Source organism: Equus asinus, chromosome 6 (assembly GCF_041296235.1).
Source record: "Equus asinus isolate D_3611 breed Donkey chromosome 6, EquAss-T2T_v2, whole genome shotgun sequence".
Taxonomy (NCBI): Eukaryota; Metazoa; Chordata; class Mammalia; order Perissodactyla; family Equidae; genus Equus; species Equus asinus.
The window spans coordinates 71,692,843-71,709,381 of NC_091795.1; the positions used below are offsets into that span (position 1 = coordinate 71,692,843).

Genomic DNA, 16,539 nt, shown 5'->3' on the forward strand with positions numbered 1-16,539 from the left:
TATGTACTGAAAATATTTACAAATGAAATGATATGATGCTGGAGTTGCTTCAGAATAATCAAGGGGATGTTGAGGAAGTGGATAAAAGAATAGATGAAGCAAGATTGGCCAGGAGTTAATCACTGTTTCATCTGATGAAACAGTGCTGGCTGGGTAGGGTTCATTATACTATCTGCTCTTCTTTTTTATACTTTTGAAATCTTACATTAAAAAGTTTATACGTGATGCTTATACAGATTGAAACAGCAAGGAAAATTGTAAAGATAGCATGTTATGTGAAAAATAATAGGATAAAATTATATACTCTAATTACAAATATATAAAAATGTATATGAAGAAAGACTATAAGAAATAATCTAAAGTAATAACTGATTGTTAGGATTGTGGATGTATGAAAAATTTCTTTCTTTTTACAAATCTTATGTCATATAGAACTTTTCAGATGAAAAAATCAAATTGTAGAATGTTTGCTTTTACTCTCTCGTCCTTGAAATCTCAAATTGATTTCCTCCACTTAGCATAGAATTGTCTTAGCTCTTGACTGCGCATGCATGTAGAGCTCCCACATGTGCTGCGAAGTCTCAGTTTCTTTGCATAGATTATCCCCTTTGTATATTTTTGACACACATTGAAAATTTTGGATTAGGTTCTTCCTGCTGCCTGGGCTACCAACCCTTGCTGCCCAAATGGGATTTGCTTATGAAATCCAAAGTGATTTTAACACAAGTTTAAACAAAACATAATGGATGAATTAGCTACCAAAAATTGTATCCCTGGCATTTCAAGGACTACTACAGATGACTTTTAAGTTGTCTGATGTTTGGAATTAATTAAGTCACTCCTTTTTCTTTTGAGAGTGAGAACAGCCGTATTTTTTCTGTATGGTCACTTTTTCCTTTTGAGTCTCCTTGGCTTTCATTCTAAAACCCTGGGTATGGGAACCATAGCAACTGTCTACTAAGGGAGTGTGGATAGTTGTCTTCTGTTGAGGTGTTTGTAGTTGTTATCAGGGATGTATACTGACACTTTTATGTTCTCTGTTTTTTTTTAAGAAAGAAGGCAGAGCGTGAAGTGAAAGCTTTGGCAGAGCTTGATCATCCAAATATTGTTCACTACTCTAATTGTTGGGTTGGGAATGATTATGATCCTGAGGAAAGCATAAATCTTTCAAGGTAACTAAAAAGAAATTCTCTTAGCCATAATAGGATGATGGAAACTGTTGTTTACTGTGTGGGGGCCAGCAGATAAGGCCACTAATTCTTTAATAATCACAACCACAAACACTGAGACACTGCTACCTCTTCATTCTGCAGGTAAGGAGACAATGAGTAATCTTTTTCTTGCTCCAAACTTGCCTGAAAAAAACTTTTTTGTTGTCCTCAGCTGCTTTCCTGACTCCAGTGTTTCATAGATAGGCTTGCTCACGTGCCCCGACTTCAGTCTAGGCTATAAATGCAGTCTTGTGAAGAAGGTTTGAGCATATTGTAGATGCTGCAAATGGAAGTTCCCTCCTGAGCTGCCAACACTTCTCTGTCCCCACTCACAGGCGTCTGATTGGTGGGGTGTCGTGAAGGGATCTCTTTCGAGAGTAATTACACCACTTATGGTGGGGTTGTGGACAGTGAAATAATTTTAAGACCATCAACTGTGATGGGGGCACCCCACTTTGCATCACGCGTGTTTTGTCTCTGGCATGCCACTTCCAAAGGACTGGAGGGTTCTAAAGAGCTGGAATTTCCCTTTGAAAATCACCCAGCGTTTCTTGGGGACGGTCCTGACTGAAATCCTGAGGCCATTGAGGACCAGTTCATTCATCATCTCCTGACTCCAGCCCCATCTCCACCCCGTGTAATTGAGAACTTTATCATCAGTTGGAGGAGTCATTGACCATCAGCATACAGGACTTCTTCAGCTTTCAGCAAATTCTTGGCTACTTCTTTCTGTTTTCTTGCCAACATATGTTCAAAGAACATCAATTAATATTAAGGCCAACTTAGTTCAGAAAAAAAATAAAATATGGTTAGCAAAATCAGTCCTCTCAGTTATATCTCATAGCAGTTTTTTGGCACTTCTCTTAGAGTATCTATTCTTATACTATTGTTTTAGGTGTTTTTTTTTTCCTTTACCTCTCTTCTATTAATTTCCATGATGGCAAGGATAAGGTGTAACTCATTTTCTTATTTCTAGGTGCCTTTTGTGTGCCTTTCACAAAATAGATGCTCAGTAGACCCGTGGTAAATTAAAATGTTTCAAAATTATGTAAAAATGAAATTTAGTTTTCTGCAATTCCATTATATTAATGCTCCTATTCTTATCTATTAGCAAAGATGATCAAGGACCTTCAGCATTAAAGAATGGACAGGCTCATACTTCATAAATTAGCTAAACAAATAAAGCTCTGGACATCAGGGAACTTATGATTTAAATAAAAAATGGTTTGGGGCCAGCCTGGTGGCACAGCAGTTAAGTTCACATGCTCTGCTTCGGCGTCCTGGGGTTCACCAGTTTGGATCCCAAGTGCAGACCTACGCACTGCTTGTCAAGCCATGCTGTGGCAGGTGTCCTACATACAAAATAGAGGAGGATGGGCATGGATGTTAGCTCAGGGCCAGTCTTCCTCAGCAAAAAGAGGAGGATTGGCAGCAGATGTTAGGTCAGGGCTAATCGTCCCCAAAAAAAGTAAATAAATAAAAAATTTTTTAAAAATGGTTTATTTTCTTTTGATTCAAATTTATATATTATATTTAGTTTTCTATTTTGAGACATTTTGGGGATTCTTGAGAAGGTGTAATTTAAAAAAATGTATTTTGTATAAATTTTTTTTTACGAAAATTTTTATTTTTATTGCTACTTCTAACATACTGTGAATTTTATCTCTAGATCAAAGACTGACTGCCTTTTCATCCAAATGGAATTCTGTAATAAGGGGACGTTAGAGCAATGGATTGACAATAGAAGAGGCGAGAAAACAGATAAACAATTGTCTTTGGAATTTTTTGAACAAATAACTACAGGAGTAGATTATATACATTCAAAAGAATTAATTCATAGAGACCTTAAGGTAAGTGGAAAATCTACTTTGTTAGAAATTGATAAATGTGATTTAGTCATTTTAAAATATGTCTTCTCAGGGCCGGCCCCGTGGCCGAGTGGTTAAGTTCGCACGCTCCGCTGCAGGCGGCCCAGTGTTTCGTCGGTTCAAATCCTGGGTGCAGACATGGCACTGCTCATCCAGCCACGCTGAGGCAGCGTCCCACATGCCATAACTAGAAGGACCCACAACTAAGAATATACAACTATGTACCGGGGGGCTTTGGGGAGAAAAAGGAAAAAAAAAAATCTTAAAAAAAATCTAAATATGTCTTCTCTAGTTTTAGAATTGATTGACAGTCATGAGGAAATAGTATCTCTGATCCTCTAAGGGTAGAATGGACCTAGAACTTGCCCGAAATACCAGTCCATAGCACCACTCAGAAGATCTCCAGGGCAGGTGAACTTATCAAGAGGTGAACTTATCGAGACATGGAGCTCTGTAGGAAGAAGCTCATTCACTTCTGGTCCTGTTTGGCTGATAGTCACACCCTCCTCGCAAACACTTACAGCTTTAGTTATTGACCATTTCTGTGCAAATAACTATTGTGGCTGGTGTAGCCAACTGGCTGCTCTCCCCCTGCCTCTCCTGCTACTCAGGCTGGTCTGAGAGGCATAAGGGATGCTGGTGACTATGGCTTTGGGAACATGGTTTTCCTAATCCCTCACTCATCACTCTTAAGGGCAGTCACAGCTACTGGGTCCAGAGTCTAGAATTTTCTTGGCATTTGGTTAGACATCTCTGTCCTATGATTGTAAATTATAGTAATCTAAACCTTGGAACATGTAGCACACCTTCATATTTTCATTTTCTTCTGGTTCCCTAGCTTCTTTCATGGCCTAAATGAGCAGTTTCCCCCTTTTTCCTTGTCATCAGAATGAAAGAAGAGAGACAGAGCAGCTTTTCACAGTCTCTCCTCCATGCTGGAGTCCCTGTGATTTGCCTACTTTCATCACAAACCAGCCATGCTGAATCCTTTCCCTGAACCTTTGCTCATGTTCTTGCATGGAACACTCTTCTTCCTGTCCCCTTTGGTCCCAATTCCTTTATCTAGCCTTTCCCGATCACTCTGGATCAGGCAGAAGCACCTTGCCCATACCCCACCTGTTCCAGCTAGGAACGGGGAACGAAGCAAAAAGTTTCTTGAGAAAAATAACTGCCCATGTATATAGTTGTTTGTTGGGCCTAGCTAGGAATAAGTGGCCCTTAAAAGGTATCGCGTCCTTGGCCTGCCCTGGGCCTGGATGCCTGATGCCTTCATGTTGGAGTCCACGTGGTTCCACTGTCTTTAACAATATCTGAAGATGTTCTTTCAAGTTGGAACGTTTTAAGGACTGTGTTCAAAAGATCATGTTTAGAATGGCTAAACCTTCACTTTGAAATAAATCATACAGAGAATTAAATAAGAAATTAAACATAATTATCTCTTCATACAATTTGCAAATAAATACAGAAGTTTGGGTTTTAACTCCCAGGCCCTTCTCAGCATGAATTAGTGCAATTCTGACAGGTGCTGACTGGATCCCCCTTTCTCCTATCACCTCATCTGCCAGGTCTCTTCTGTGTCCCACACTGCCTGTGCCTCGTGACATAGAGTGATCTTTTCTTGTGTCTGTTGGCGGAGAATGTTCGCTTTCTGGCTACGGTTGCTATGTCTGCAGTCAGACTTAAAACCGGAGAGGCTTTTTCACCTTCTACAACTTCTATAGCTTCCCTGCTATACAAAACAACAGTTGTTGCTTTCTGGCACCTGAGAGAAGATGCAAATGAAGGGGTGCACTTTTTTTGTGATGCTTCGCAAAATACCAGCTGTAGGTGGCTTTGCCAGAAAATAGTCTTTACCCAATAAAGCCCCTATTGTATAAAGTCTACCAGTGTTTACCGCTTCCTGTCAGAATCTTAAGAAGGCCAAAGACATTGGTGAGGGACATAGAGGTTTCTGGAGTGAGGGCTTACTGTCTGAAGAAGTTCAGTCTCCTAATAGGCTCAGGCTCCCTGATCAGCCCTCGCCTGAGCATCAGACCTTGTTCCTGTACCTCCTATATAAAATTTGCACCTTTTTTTATGCTCTACAACCTAACATTTTGCCTAATTATACCATAACTGATTAGACAAAATGCAGCATTATTATTCTTTTTCTTTTTAATGAGCTATAAACAAGCAATCTGATATTTTGGTTAGTCTCATCTAGCTCATATATTTAGACAGCATCGTAAATGCAGCCTCCTGTTTCTCAGAGCAGGGTTACAGCCTTGTGTGGGACTAGTAGTTACACTTGCAAACCCAACGTCTTCCTACATTGTAACTTGAGAATTGCCTAGGCGCATTTTCCCTCCACACTCACCCCACACACATCTACAGCTTTCTATTTGTATTATTGGCATTAGCTTCCAATCTAACTGGTAATTGTTCTAACCTGACTGCTAATTTCTGCATGGGCCTGTTCCCCCTGGCCTCTTGGAAGCTCCTCTTTCAGTCTTCCTGGGCTGATGGTCTCTTCTGTCTCACTTCCTTCACTAGGCCCTCTCCTAAGTGTTCTCTCTTAGAGTCTGTGTGTGAATGACTAGCCCAACATTATAGTGAAAGTGTAACCTTTTCAAGAATGGCAAAATGTTAATTTCCTCATCACTAACCTTCCTGTTTACATGGTTTTTAGGATATTGGTCAATACCTTCTAGAAAGCTGTGGAAAAGGGTGAACAGCCCTTATTCTGTTCTTCCTTTTTAAAAAATTTTCAACTTGCTTAAAGAATTACATGGAAAAAATACTTCGGTGCTAGTTATCAGCTTCCAGTTAACTAGGTATGCCTTCAAGGATAGAGGGGGTATGTTTGTGAAGAGGTTGTCAGAGGCCTCGAGAAATTGACATCAAGTAAGCCCCCAGGGGAAATTCTGCACAGGATATTCTGCAACATTATTGAGAAGAGACCCATTCTGACAATCCCCAAATAGGAAGAGATTTTAAGGGTGTCTACTTCAATCCCCATCAAATCCTGGATTCATATTTGCAACATTTCCACCAAGTATGTGTCCAACCTGGTCTTGAATACACCCTGGGATGGGGAACTCTTGAACTCTCATTCTTTGGGCCACACTGTTAGTATATTAGGATATATTAAAGCAAATCTTTTGGCCTTTTCCGCCCTCTCTTCCTGGATCCGCCCCCTGGGACCATGCAGAGTGAATCCACTTTCCACTTAACAGCTCTTCAGGTGTTTGCAGGCAGTTCTGCCGCAAGCCTTCTCTGCTCATAACTCAAGTCCTTACTTCCTCAGCTGGCCTTTTAAAGACCAGTGATATTAAATTTGCTGTTTTGGGCTACCTGTGTGAGGGGAAATGCCTTATAGGTAAATATCAAAATAGCTGTTGCTAAATATGATTTGTATATGTGATAATAGTCTGTGAAATTGGTACCTATAAATTAAATATCTGTTTCTTTCCCATAGCCAAGTAACATATTTTTAGTAGATGCAGAACATATAAAGATTGGAGACTTTGGACTCGTAACATCCCTGAAATATGATGACAAGCGGACAAGTAATAGGGGAACTAAGCGATACATGAGCCCAGAACAGGTTAGGTCGCCTTCCTTTCTATGTACTTTTTTACTTCCTTCATTTTTTTAAATTATAAAATTAGTAGATACCTCTTGTAAAATTAAAACAGTACAGATGTATATAAAATAAAAATGGAAAGTTTCCCTTAACCTTCATTACTTCTACTCTCCTCACTAGAGTTTGTTTATCCTTTTAGATCGTTTTCTGTGAGTTATAAAATATGCAAACACAAATATATATTTACACAATTTTTTCAGAAAAATATTCCTAAATACATTTTTACAAGGTTATTATAATGTTCTTTTGTGATTTGATTTTTTTCCACTCGACAGTGTATCATAATTTTTTCATATCAGCACAGATAAATCTGACACATTCTTTTTAACAATTGTATTGTATGCCAAAGTATAGATGTATCATAATTTATTTAACTATTTCCTTATTGATGGATATTTATTTAGGTTGTTTCCAACTTTTTACGTTTATAGACATGTTATATGTCTTCCTCCTTATCTTTGAGTCTAAAAACAAATATTTCTGTGATAATCTATGATAGATTCCTTGAAGTGAAATTATTGAATAGAATGACAAGTGCATTTCAAACTTGGTAAATATTGCCAAATTGTGATCCAAAAAAAGTGATTCTGCTGTGCTTTCCTACCAAAATATAGGAGAGTGCTGCTTCTGCTCTCGCATCTCAATTAGACTAGGGTACTGTCAGACTACAGTTTGGGCCAGTGTGATAAAAGAGGAGTGTCTTGCTATTTTAGCTTGCTTTTTCCAGATTTTGAGAAGGTAGGCCATCTTTCCATGTTTACTTACAATTTTTCTGTAAATTCTCTATTCCTATCCTTTCCTTACTTTTCTTAATTAGGTTATCTTTTTCTAATTTATTTGTAAGGAATCTTTATATGTTTTGGATATTGATTCCGTGTCTGGTAACTACATTATAGAAAATTTCTCCTTGATTGTTACTTGTTATTTCTCTGTTTATAATGTGGCATAGAAGCTTTTAAGTTATCATGTTTATCAATATTTTCCTTGTGGCTACTGGGTTTCTCATTTTTATTTTGGAGGCTGTTCCTACCACAAGATTATAAACGTATTTTGTGTTTTTGCTAATACTTTAGTCTAGCTTGAATTAATTTTCATATTGGTATGTATTTTTAAAGTTTTTTCCTAAATATGTACTATAGTGTTTTGCTACTAAAATGAGACTCTTTGGGGGCTGGCCCAGTGGCGTAGTGGTTAAGTTCGCATGCTCTGCTTCAGCATCCTGGGGTTTGCTGGTTTGGATCCCAGGTGTGGACCTACACACCACTCATCAAGCCGTGCTCTGGCAGCATCCCACATACAAACTAGAGGAAGACTGGCACAGATGTTAGCTCAGGGCCAATCTTCCTCAAGACAAAAAGAAAATTAATTAAAAAAATTAATAAAATGGGACTCCTTGTATCCAATTGGTTTTACTGAGGCTATTGATTTTTAAAATATATTTACAGTCACGTGCCACATAACAACTTTTTGGCCAACAACAGACAGCATATACGTAAGATTAGTCCCATAAGATTAGTCCCATCAGATTAGTACCATATAGCCTAGGTGTATAGTAGGCTATACCATCTTGGTTTGCGTAAGTACACTCTGGTGTTTGCACAAGGATGAAATTGCCTAACTACACATTTCTCAGAATGTATGCCTGTCATTAAGTGACACATGACTGTATTTATTTATCATTGTGGTAAAATACCCATAACATAAAATTTACCATCTTAACCATTTTTATGTGTCCAGTTTAGTGGCATTAAGTACATTCACATTGTTGTGCTAGTATCACCACCATCCATCCACAGAACCCTTTTCATCTGGTAAAACTGAAACTCTGGATCCAGTGAAAGGCTCCCCATAGCCCTCTCTCCCTGGCCCCTGGCAACCACCATTCCACTTCCTATCTCTATGAATTTGACTGCTTTAAGTTCCTCGTATAAGTGGAATCATACAGTATTTGTCCTTTTGTGACTGGCTTATTTCATTCAGCATAATGTCCTCAAGGTTCATCCATGTTGTAGCATGTGTCAGAATTTCCTTTTTTTAAAGGCTGAGTTATATTCCATTGTATGGATACAGCAAATTTGTTCATCTGTTCATCCATTGATGGATGCTTGGGTTGCTTTGACCTTTTGGCTGTTGCGAATAATGCCGCCACAAGCATGGCTGTACAGCTATTGATTTGTCAATGCTTGTCTTATATATAGACTCATTACTCTAATAGTTTAAATTTTTTTGGTTGATTGCTTATTGTCTATTTTTCATCTTTTTGATGTTTTGAGAGTCTAGAATGGAGAGGAACTGATCTCTTCTTCCCTTTGGGGATCATTTGACGTAAAAACATAATTTAAGTTTTTTGTGGAGTGTGAAAGTAGAAGACAGTAGGAGGCTAAGGGCTCCCTTTTAACCCACTTTTAAAACTATCTCCTGCATCCTATATTATCCCCCTAAGAATATTTTTGAAAAAATCATTCATCTTGTGCTTTTTATTTTTTTAGTGATTTTTTAATGGAAAAACATTTTATTAGGGGTCAATTTGTATACCATAAGATGCACAGATCTTAAATGTACATTTTTAGTTTTGACAAAGGTATATACCTGTGAAATCCACAAGCCTATGAAAATGGAGAACATTTTCCTCACCCAAGAAAATTCCCTCAGGCCCTTTCCAGTCAATCCTTGCCCCAAAGCAGCCAGTGCTCTGATTTCTATCACCATTGATTGCTTTTCCCTGTTGTTGAGCTTCATATGAATGGGATCAAGCAGCATATATTCTTTTGTATTTGATGATTTCACTCAAAGTAGAGTCTGTTGGAGAACCTCTACTTGTTGTTTATACCAGCAGATTATTCCTTTTTAAGTATTCTTCTGTTTTATGAATATACCACAATTTGTTTATCATTCTCCTGTTGCTAGACATTTGGATTGCTTCCAGTTATGGAATATTATGAATCAATCTTCTATGAACATTTGCATGCAAATCACTGACTGAGAACTGTTTTAACTGCTTCACCTGCTGCCTCTCATTTAACCCCACAAACTCTGAGGTTGAAACTATTGTTATCCTCATTTTATGGTTAAGATTATTCCCACCTTGACGGTTAATTTACACAGGTGTTTCAGATATTTAGTGATGGAGATTTGAACCTGGGCAGTCAGACTCCGCAGATCTTGCTAACAAGTACACATTGTTGCATGATGGAAGGTATTTTGGTCAAATAACTTCTTTGGCTTCAGAAGGCGTAGATATTTATATCAGGTGAGTAACGGATGTAAATATATCTTGATCTCTTTAGATTTCTTCAGAAGTATATGGAAATGAAGTGGACATCTATGCTTTGGGAGTAATTCTTGCAGAGCTTCTTTACATATGTCCCACTGCTAAAGAAACAGTTGAGGTAAATAATCTCACAGAAAGAGTTAAGCAATTGGGGCCGGCCCAGTGATGTAGTGGTTGGGTTCGCGTACTCCACTTTGGCAGCCTGGGGTTCACCAGTTTGGATCCTGGGTGGAGACCTACACACCATCATCAAGCCATGCTGAGGCAGCATCCCACATAGAGGAACTAGAAGGACTTACAACTAAGATATACGACTATATACTGGGGCTTTGGGGAGAAAAAAATAAGAGGAAGATTGACAACAGATGTTAGCTCAGGGCCAATCTTCCTCACCAAAAAAACAAAAAAAAGAAGCAGCAGCAGCAGCAGCAAAAGACCATTGGCTGTCATCTTAAAAGTGCAGCTGCAGACAGTTATTGCACTCCTTTGAGTGTAGGCTTGGACGTATTAGTGTTGAATGCAAATGAAATGTGGATTTTATCTCTTTCATGTTTGGGCAAGCAAAACTTTGTTAAAGACCGAAAATTTTGGTCTTCTTTGGAAGATGTGTATATGTTATAAAACTGTAGCTATTTCTCCCTATTTGAGTCAGTAAAATTTTATTGATTGCTTTGCATAAGACACTGTGCTAAGTGTTACAAGGGTTATAAAAACTAAGAAGCCTTGTTCTCAAGGAGCTTATATTCTCGAAGGAAAAATAATATAAGAAAATGCTGGGGCCTGCCCTGTGGCCAAGTGGTTGAGTTCGCACACTCTGCTTCGGCGGCCCAGAGTTTTGCTGGATCGGATCCTGGGTGTGGACATGGCACCGCTCATCAGGCCCTGCTGAGGTGGTGTCCCACATAGCAGAGCCAGAAGGACCTACAACTAGAATATACAATGATGTGCTGGGGGCTTTGGGGAGAAGAAGAAGAAGAAGAAAAAAAAAAAAAAAGATTGGCAACAGTGATTAGCTCAGGTGCCAATCTTTAAAAAAAAAAAAAAGGGAAAATGCCCTAAGTGTTTTGTGAGAAGGCATGAAGTCTTATGCAGGCAGCTAGGAGGAAGATGTTTCCAGCTGTGGGGATTTAGGTTTCATGAAGGCGTTTAAGCTGGGTCTGAAGGAGTGGTTGGCTTCTAATAGTCCAAAATGGAAAGAAGGTAATTCCAGCATAGAGAAAGGCATGTGCAGAGTGTTTGGGAATAGCAGGCAGTGTCCTTCTTGTTGGAATGTGTAAGTTACAAGGAAGTGGTCGTTGAAGGCACTGGGAAGACATGTTGGGGCTAAATTAAGGCAAGAATACAGACTTTCTTGTGGAGACAGTTGGGAGCCACTAAAGGCATTAGGTAACTAGATATCCTAGTCTGAAGCTCAGTAAAGGGGACTTGCCTGGCATCAACAGGCTTCTGTTCTGTAAAAAAAATGGATAATGGAAATACCTATCACACAGGGTTCCAAAAAGAATGAAGGGAGATAATGCATATGATGCTTTTAAGACTTCCACATGTTGTAATGTTAAGGATGGTTATTAGGATGGGCTGGGGGAGGGGAGTCCTGCTTGCTTCTTGGCTAGTGACTTCCAAAGATCTGGAAATATCCTAGATTTAGGGTATCTCCAACTTTTAGTGCTTCCTAAGTTTGTTTTTCCTCCCAAGTGAATAAATTTCCTGACAAATATATATATGTTTTATTTTCAGATCTTGGAATGTGTAAAGGCTGGCATCTTCTCAGGTGTATTTGATAAGAGAGAAGTAAGCACTTGAAAATAATCAGAATTTTGTTTATTTCAATGTTTTATTTATTAATGTTGACTCTTACTGTTATTACAGAAAATTCTTCTACAGAAATTAGTCTCCAAAGATCCCAAGAAACGACCTAATACATTTGGAATACTGTGGACGTTGAAGGAATGGAAGAAGGATACAGTGAAAAAGAATGGTACAGGGGAAAAGAAACCAACTTCATGTTAGAGCCCTTCTAAGAAAGTATCCTGCTTCTGATCTTTGACTTTCCTGTAACTGTCTAAAATCTGCTAGGGAATGTCGATGGTATTTACCTTCTTCCTCTTTTTTTTAACCCTACATTATGATTTTTTTTAATTGCGGTAACATTCATTTATACCATTATATAAATTTCAGGTGTACACTGTTATATATTTCGATTTCTGTGTAGATTACATCATGTTCACCACCCAAAGACTAGTTACCATGCATCACCACACACATGTGCCTAGGTATTTACCTTCTGTTTTCATTTTTCCCTTAATTTTTTTACTACATTTGCAGGAACGTTTGCATTTTTTTACTTCAAAAACATTCTTAGGTTTGACTTTTTCCTGGTGCATCTCCTTATTATGAAGATGAGAAAAAAAAAATCCCTCAAATTTTTTTTAGTGTCAATTGGTAAACCAATTAATAATATTTATTAAATGTCCATTGTTTCCAGGCCAAAAAATGTAAGGTCTTTTCCTGTCTTAGGTAGCTAACAAGCCAGTTGGAGAAATATGGTACCCATGAAAAGATAAGTGATATACAATCACTTTGGAAAACAATTTGATATTACCAGTAAAGTTGAAGGTGTATATACCCTCAAAGCCATCAGTTCCATTCCTACAAGAATTTTCATAGAAACCCTGTTTATAATAGCTGAAAGAACAGGAAACAATCCTAATGTCCATCACAAAAAGAATGGACCCATAAATTGTATTATATTCACACATTGGGATACTATATAGCAGTGAAAATGAATGACTTACAGCTAAATGCAATAACATGATACATCTCCCAAGAACATCATGTTACGCAAACAAAGCAGGTTACAGAAAATATATACAGAATGATTCCATTTACATAAGGTTCATTTCATGCTAAATGAAATAGTCTTCAGGAGTCCAACCAGATGTGGTAAAACAATGAAATGAAGGAAGAGAATGAGAAATATTAGATTCTGATCATGGTTATCTCTGAGGAGGGATGGCAGTGATGTGACTGGGGACTTCAAAGGTAACAGTTAACTTTTTTTTCTTAAACTGGATATTGATTCCACTAGCGTTTGCTGCATAGTTCTTTTTATCTTAAATACATTTTGTATCTGTTATAACAGACACTTTATAGAGATAATAACTCTGCTGTAAGGTAGTAGCTAAGCACAGAACGTAGTCCGTCTGGAGGGGTGAGCTCACCTTCTGCAGTATTGCGGCACAGGGCTCGGGGAGACTTCCAAGGATGCGAGCAGTTTAGGTGAGTAGAGAGGAGGCCATTTGGGCAGTCTGGGCAAGGGGCATGGCTTGAGTTCTGGAAAAGCTGCATTTGAGGAACATGGGTATACTAATTTGTTTCCCTGAATTGCTGTAGAGAAGGCCAGAAGATGATTTGGGCTATATCTTAGAAGAACCTGGGGGCTAATTTAAACTTTACAGCAACCAGCTACCACGCTAAAACTGTCATGTAATTTTACAGTTTTTAAAATGAGCCAAATTTAGGCTAAGCAGAAAAATCGCAGTAAGAGAAAATACTTTTATAAAGAGTTATGGCTATTTCTTAAAGGTGTTACTAAGAGCACTTAATACGGTTTGCAGCTCCCAAGACAGTGTTTGATTAAGGCAGGGTTCACCAATGGATGCTAAAACTCTTGGTTGACAAGATGTTGGGAAACGGGGTCTTCACAAGGATTTAAATCTAATCCCACAGATGATACATAAATTACAAAGGGGAAGATGTACCTTCACAGTGCAAAGATCTCTTGGGGACCACAATAACTATGGGATGAAATTGAGCATCACTCAAAGTGGGACAACCTAACTTGATGCCCCTCCTGATGGGGTGTGAAAATTACACACTATCACCTCTTTAGTTTTCTTGCCCCAAGTGTCTAACTGGAATTTAATCATGGTGAAATTATTAGACAAATTCTGAATGAAGTCATTCTATAAGATAATTGACTTTGGCTTCTCGGAAAGTCAATATCACAGAAGGAAAAAGTACGGGAACTATTCTAAATAAAAAAAAAACTAGAGAGATATGATGACCAAATGCAATGCTTGAATCTTGATTGTATCCTGAATATTAAAAAAGGGTAAAACCAAGCAAATAGCTATGAAAGACATTTTTGAGACAATTGAGAGTATTTGAGTATGGACTATATCTTAGGGGACGTTATGGAATAATTGTTAATTTTCTTATGTGTGATAATGATTGTGGTTGTGCAGGAAAATGTCTTGTTCTTAGGCAATGCATGCAGAAATATTTAGGGGTGAAGTGGCATGATATTTGCAACTTTCACATGTTCAGCAAAAATCAGTGTGAATATGAAGAGAGAAAGCAAATATGGCAAAATGTTAACAACTGAACAATTGATAAATCTAGGTGGAGAGAATAGAAGTATTTCTTGTAATATTCTTTAAAGTTTCTGTAGGTTTGAAATTTTTCTGGGTGGAGAGAAGTCATTTTGTAAACCGTATTATCTGGATCTAATGAATAAGGCTATACTCAAAAGAAAAACTAATGAATGTGGCAAATTAGTGAGAATGTAGCCTTATTTTTACCTTCTCTCATTTTAATATTTCCACTATTACAAAATAAATATAGCATCTCTTAGAAGATTTTATTTGTGAGTATATATTTTCTCAGCCTCAAAAGTATGGTAAATAAAAATTATCCTCTTAATCAGAGGATGAGAGGGGCAAAGGCCAGGGATCTTATTTGCTAATTAGAACACACACAGAGTTGTGTTTTTTTGTTTTTGTTTTTGGTTTTTTTGGTGAGGAAGATTGGCCCTGAGCTAACATCTGTTGCAAATCTTCCGCTTTTTTTTTTCCTCCCCAAAGCCCCAGTACATAGTTGTATATCCTAATTGTAAGTCCTTCTAGTTTTTCTGTGTGGGATGCCGCCACAGCATGACTTGACGAGCAGTGTGTAGGTCCGCACCCAGGATCCGAACCAGCAAATCCTGGGCCGCCAGAGTGGAGTGGCAGAACTTAACCCTTATGCCACCAGCCTGGCCCCAACACAGAGATTTTGAAAGAGCTATTTTGACCTAGTTTCACTAGAAACAGACCTTCTAGGAAATTTTTATCACTAATTGCACATATATTCTTTACGTTAAATATACATATATTTAACATAAATACATATATAGTAACACACATATACACTTAGCACATGTTATGTTAGATATATTTAGCATATATACACACTCACATATACATAAGTGCGAGCATGTGTGTGTGTGTGTGTGTGTGTGTGGGGCCAGCTATGTAATTTGTGAGACCCCCTTGCAAAATGAAAATGTGAAGCTTTTGTCCAAAAAGTAAGCATGGGGCACTTTTGAACATGAAACCTTGTGCAACTGCACAAGATGTATGTCCATGAAGTCAGATGTGTGTTTGTACATACACACATAAATGTATAAACACACATATACACACACATATGTGTGTATGTATCGGAGATGAAATGTTTAAAAGTCTCAATATGATCTTTTCCAAGACTCCATTATCCGGTGCATTCACTAGAGACGTGAACTTACAATGTCCATTCCCCACTTGAGTGTTCACCATAACGAGGTTCCTGGCATATTAACTTTTCATTATGGGATATTGAATAATTTTAACATTATTCATATTTACTTTTAATAAGTTTTAATGTTAAAACATGCAAAAACAAGATAGAATAATGAGACTCTGTACCCATTACCCAACTTCAACAACTATCAACATTCTGCCTTTCTTGTTATATCTACCCTCTTCCTTTTTTTCAATTTCTTTTGCTGGGGTATTTGAAAGCAAATCTCAGGCATTATACCATTTTACTTGTAAATCCTTAAAAATGTATCTCTAGGGGCCGGCCCCGTGGCCAAGTGGTTAAGTTCGCGTGCTCCACTTCGGCAGCCAAGGTTTCACCAGTTCGGATCCTGGGCACAGACATGGCACAGCTCATCAGGCCATGCTGAGGCGGCATCCCACATGCCACAGCTAGAAGGACCCACAACTAAAATATGCAACTGTGCACTGGGGGGATTTGGGGAGAAAAAAAAAGCAGAAAAAAATGTATCTTTAACAGATAAGATCTTTTTAACAAAACCATGGTATCATTGTCACTTGCCAAAATTAATGATTTCCTTAATTAGCATATAATAATCAGTCTGTATTCAGTTTTCCTTTCAAAAATATCTTTCTGCTGGTTGTTTAAATGAGGATCCAACACTGCATTTAGTTGCTGTCTCTTTTGCTCTATAACATTGACCCCTGTCTTTAATTTCTTTCCTCTTCCCAGTTATTTGAGAAGGGAACTGGATCATATATCCTGTAGAATTTCCTTCGTTCAGGTTTTGACTGACGGTATCCACATGATGTCTAGTTAGAACTAGAAGGTTGATTTGATTCTGGTTCAAAAATTTTTTCCAAGAATACTCCATAGGTGATGCTATATACTTTCTTTTGCATCACGTCCTGAGGAACACGATGTCTGGTTCTTCCACTGTTGGTGATGTCCGGATTGATCGGTGGTTTCTAGTGGTGTCATCTA

General features: G+C 38.1%; 1 protein-coding gene across 1 annotated transcript in view; it reads left to right on the forward strand.

Moving 5' to 3' along the window:
* The window catches only part of EIF2AK2 (eukaryotic translation initiation factor 2 alpha kinase 2), a 34,187-nt gene extending 20,083 nt beyond the window's left edge, over positions 1-14,104 (forward strand). The window contains exons 11-16 of the mRNA XM_044772243.2: positions 1,053-1,172; positions 2,881-3,061; positions 6,537-6,665; positions 9,992-10,093; positions 11,713-11,766; positions 11,845-14,104. Coding sequence (XP_044628178.1) covers positions 1,053-1,172; positions 2,881-3,061; positions 6,537-6,665; positions 9,992-10,093; positions 11,713-11,766; positions 11,845-11,985 — 727 coding nt within the window. The 3' untranslated portion in view covers positions 11,986-14,104. The remainder of the gene's footprint in view (positions 1-1,052; positions 1,173-2,880; positions 3,062-6,536; positions 6,666-9,991; positions 10,094-11,712; positions 11,767-11,844) is intronic.
* The last annotated feature ends 2,435 nt before the right edge of the window (positions 14,105-16,539 follow it).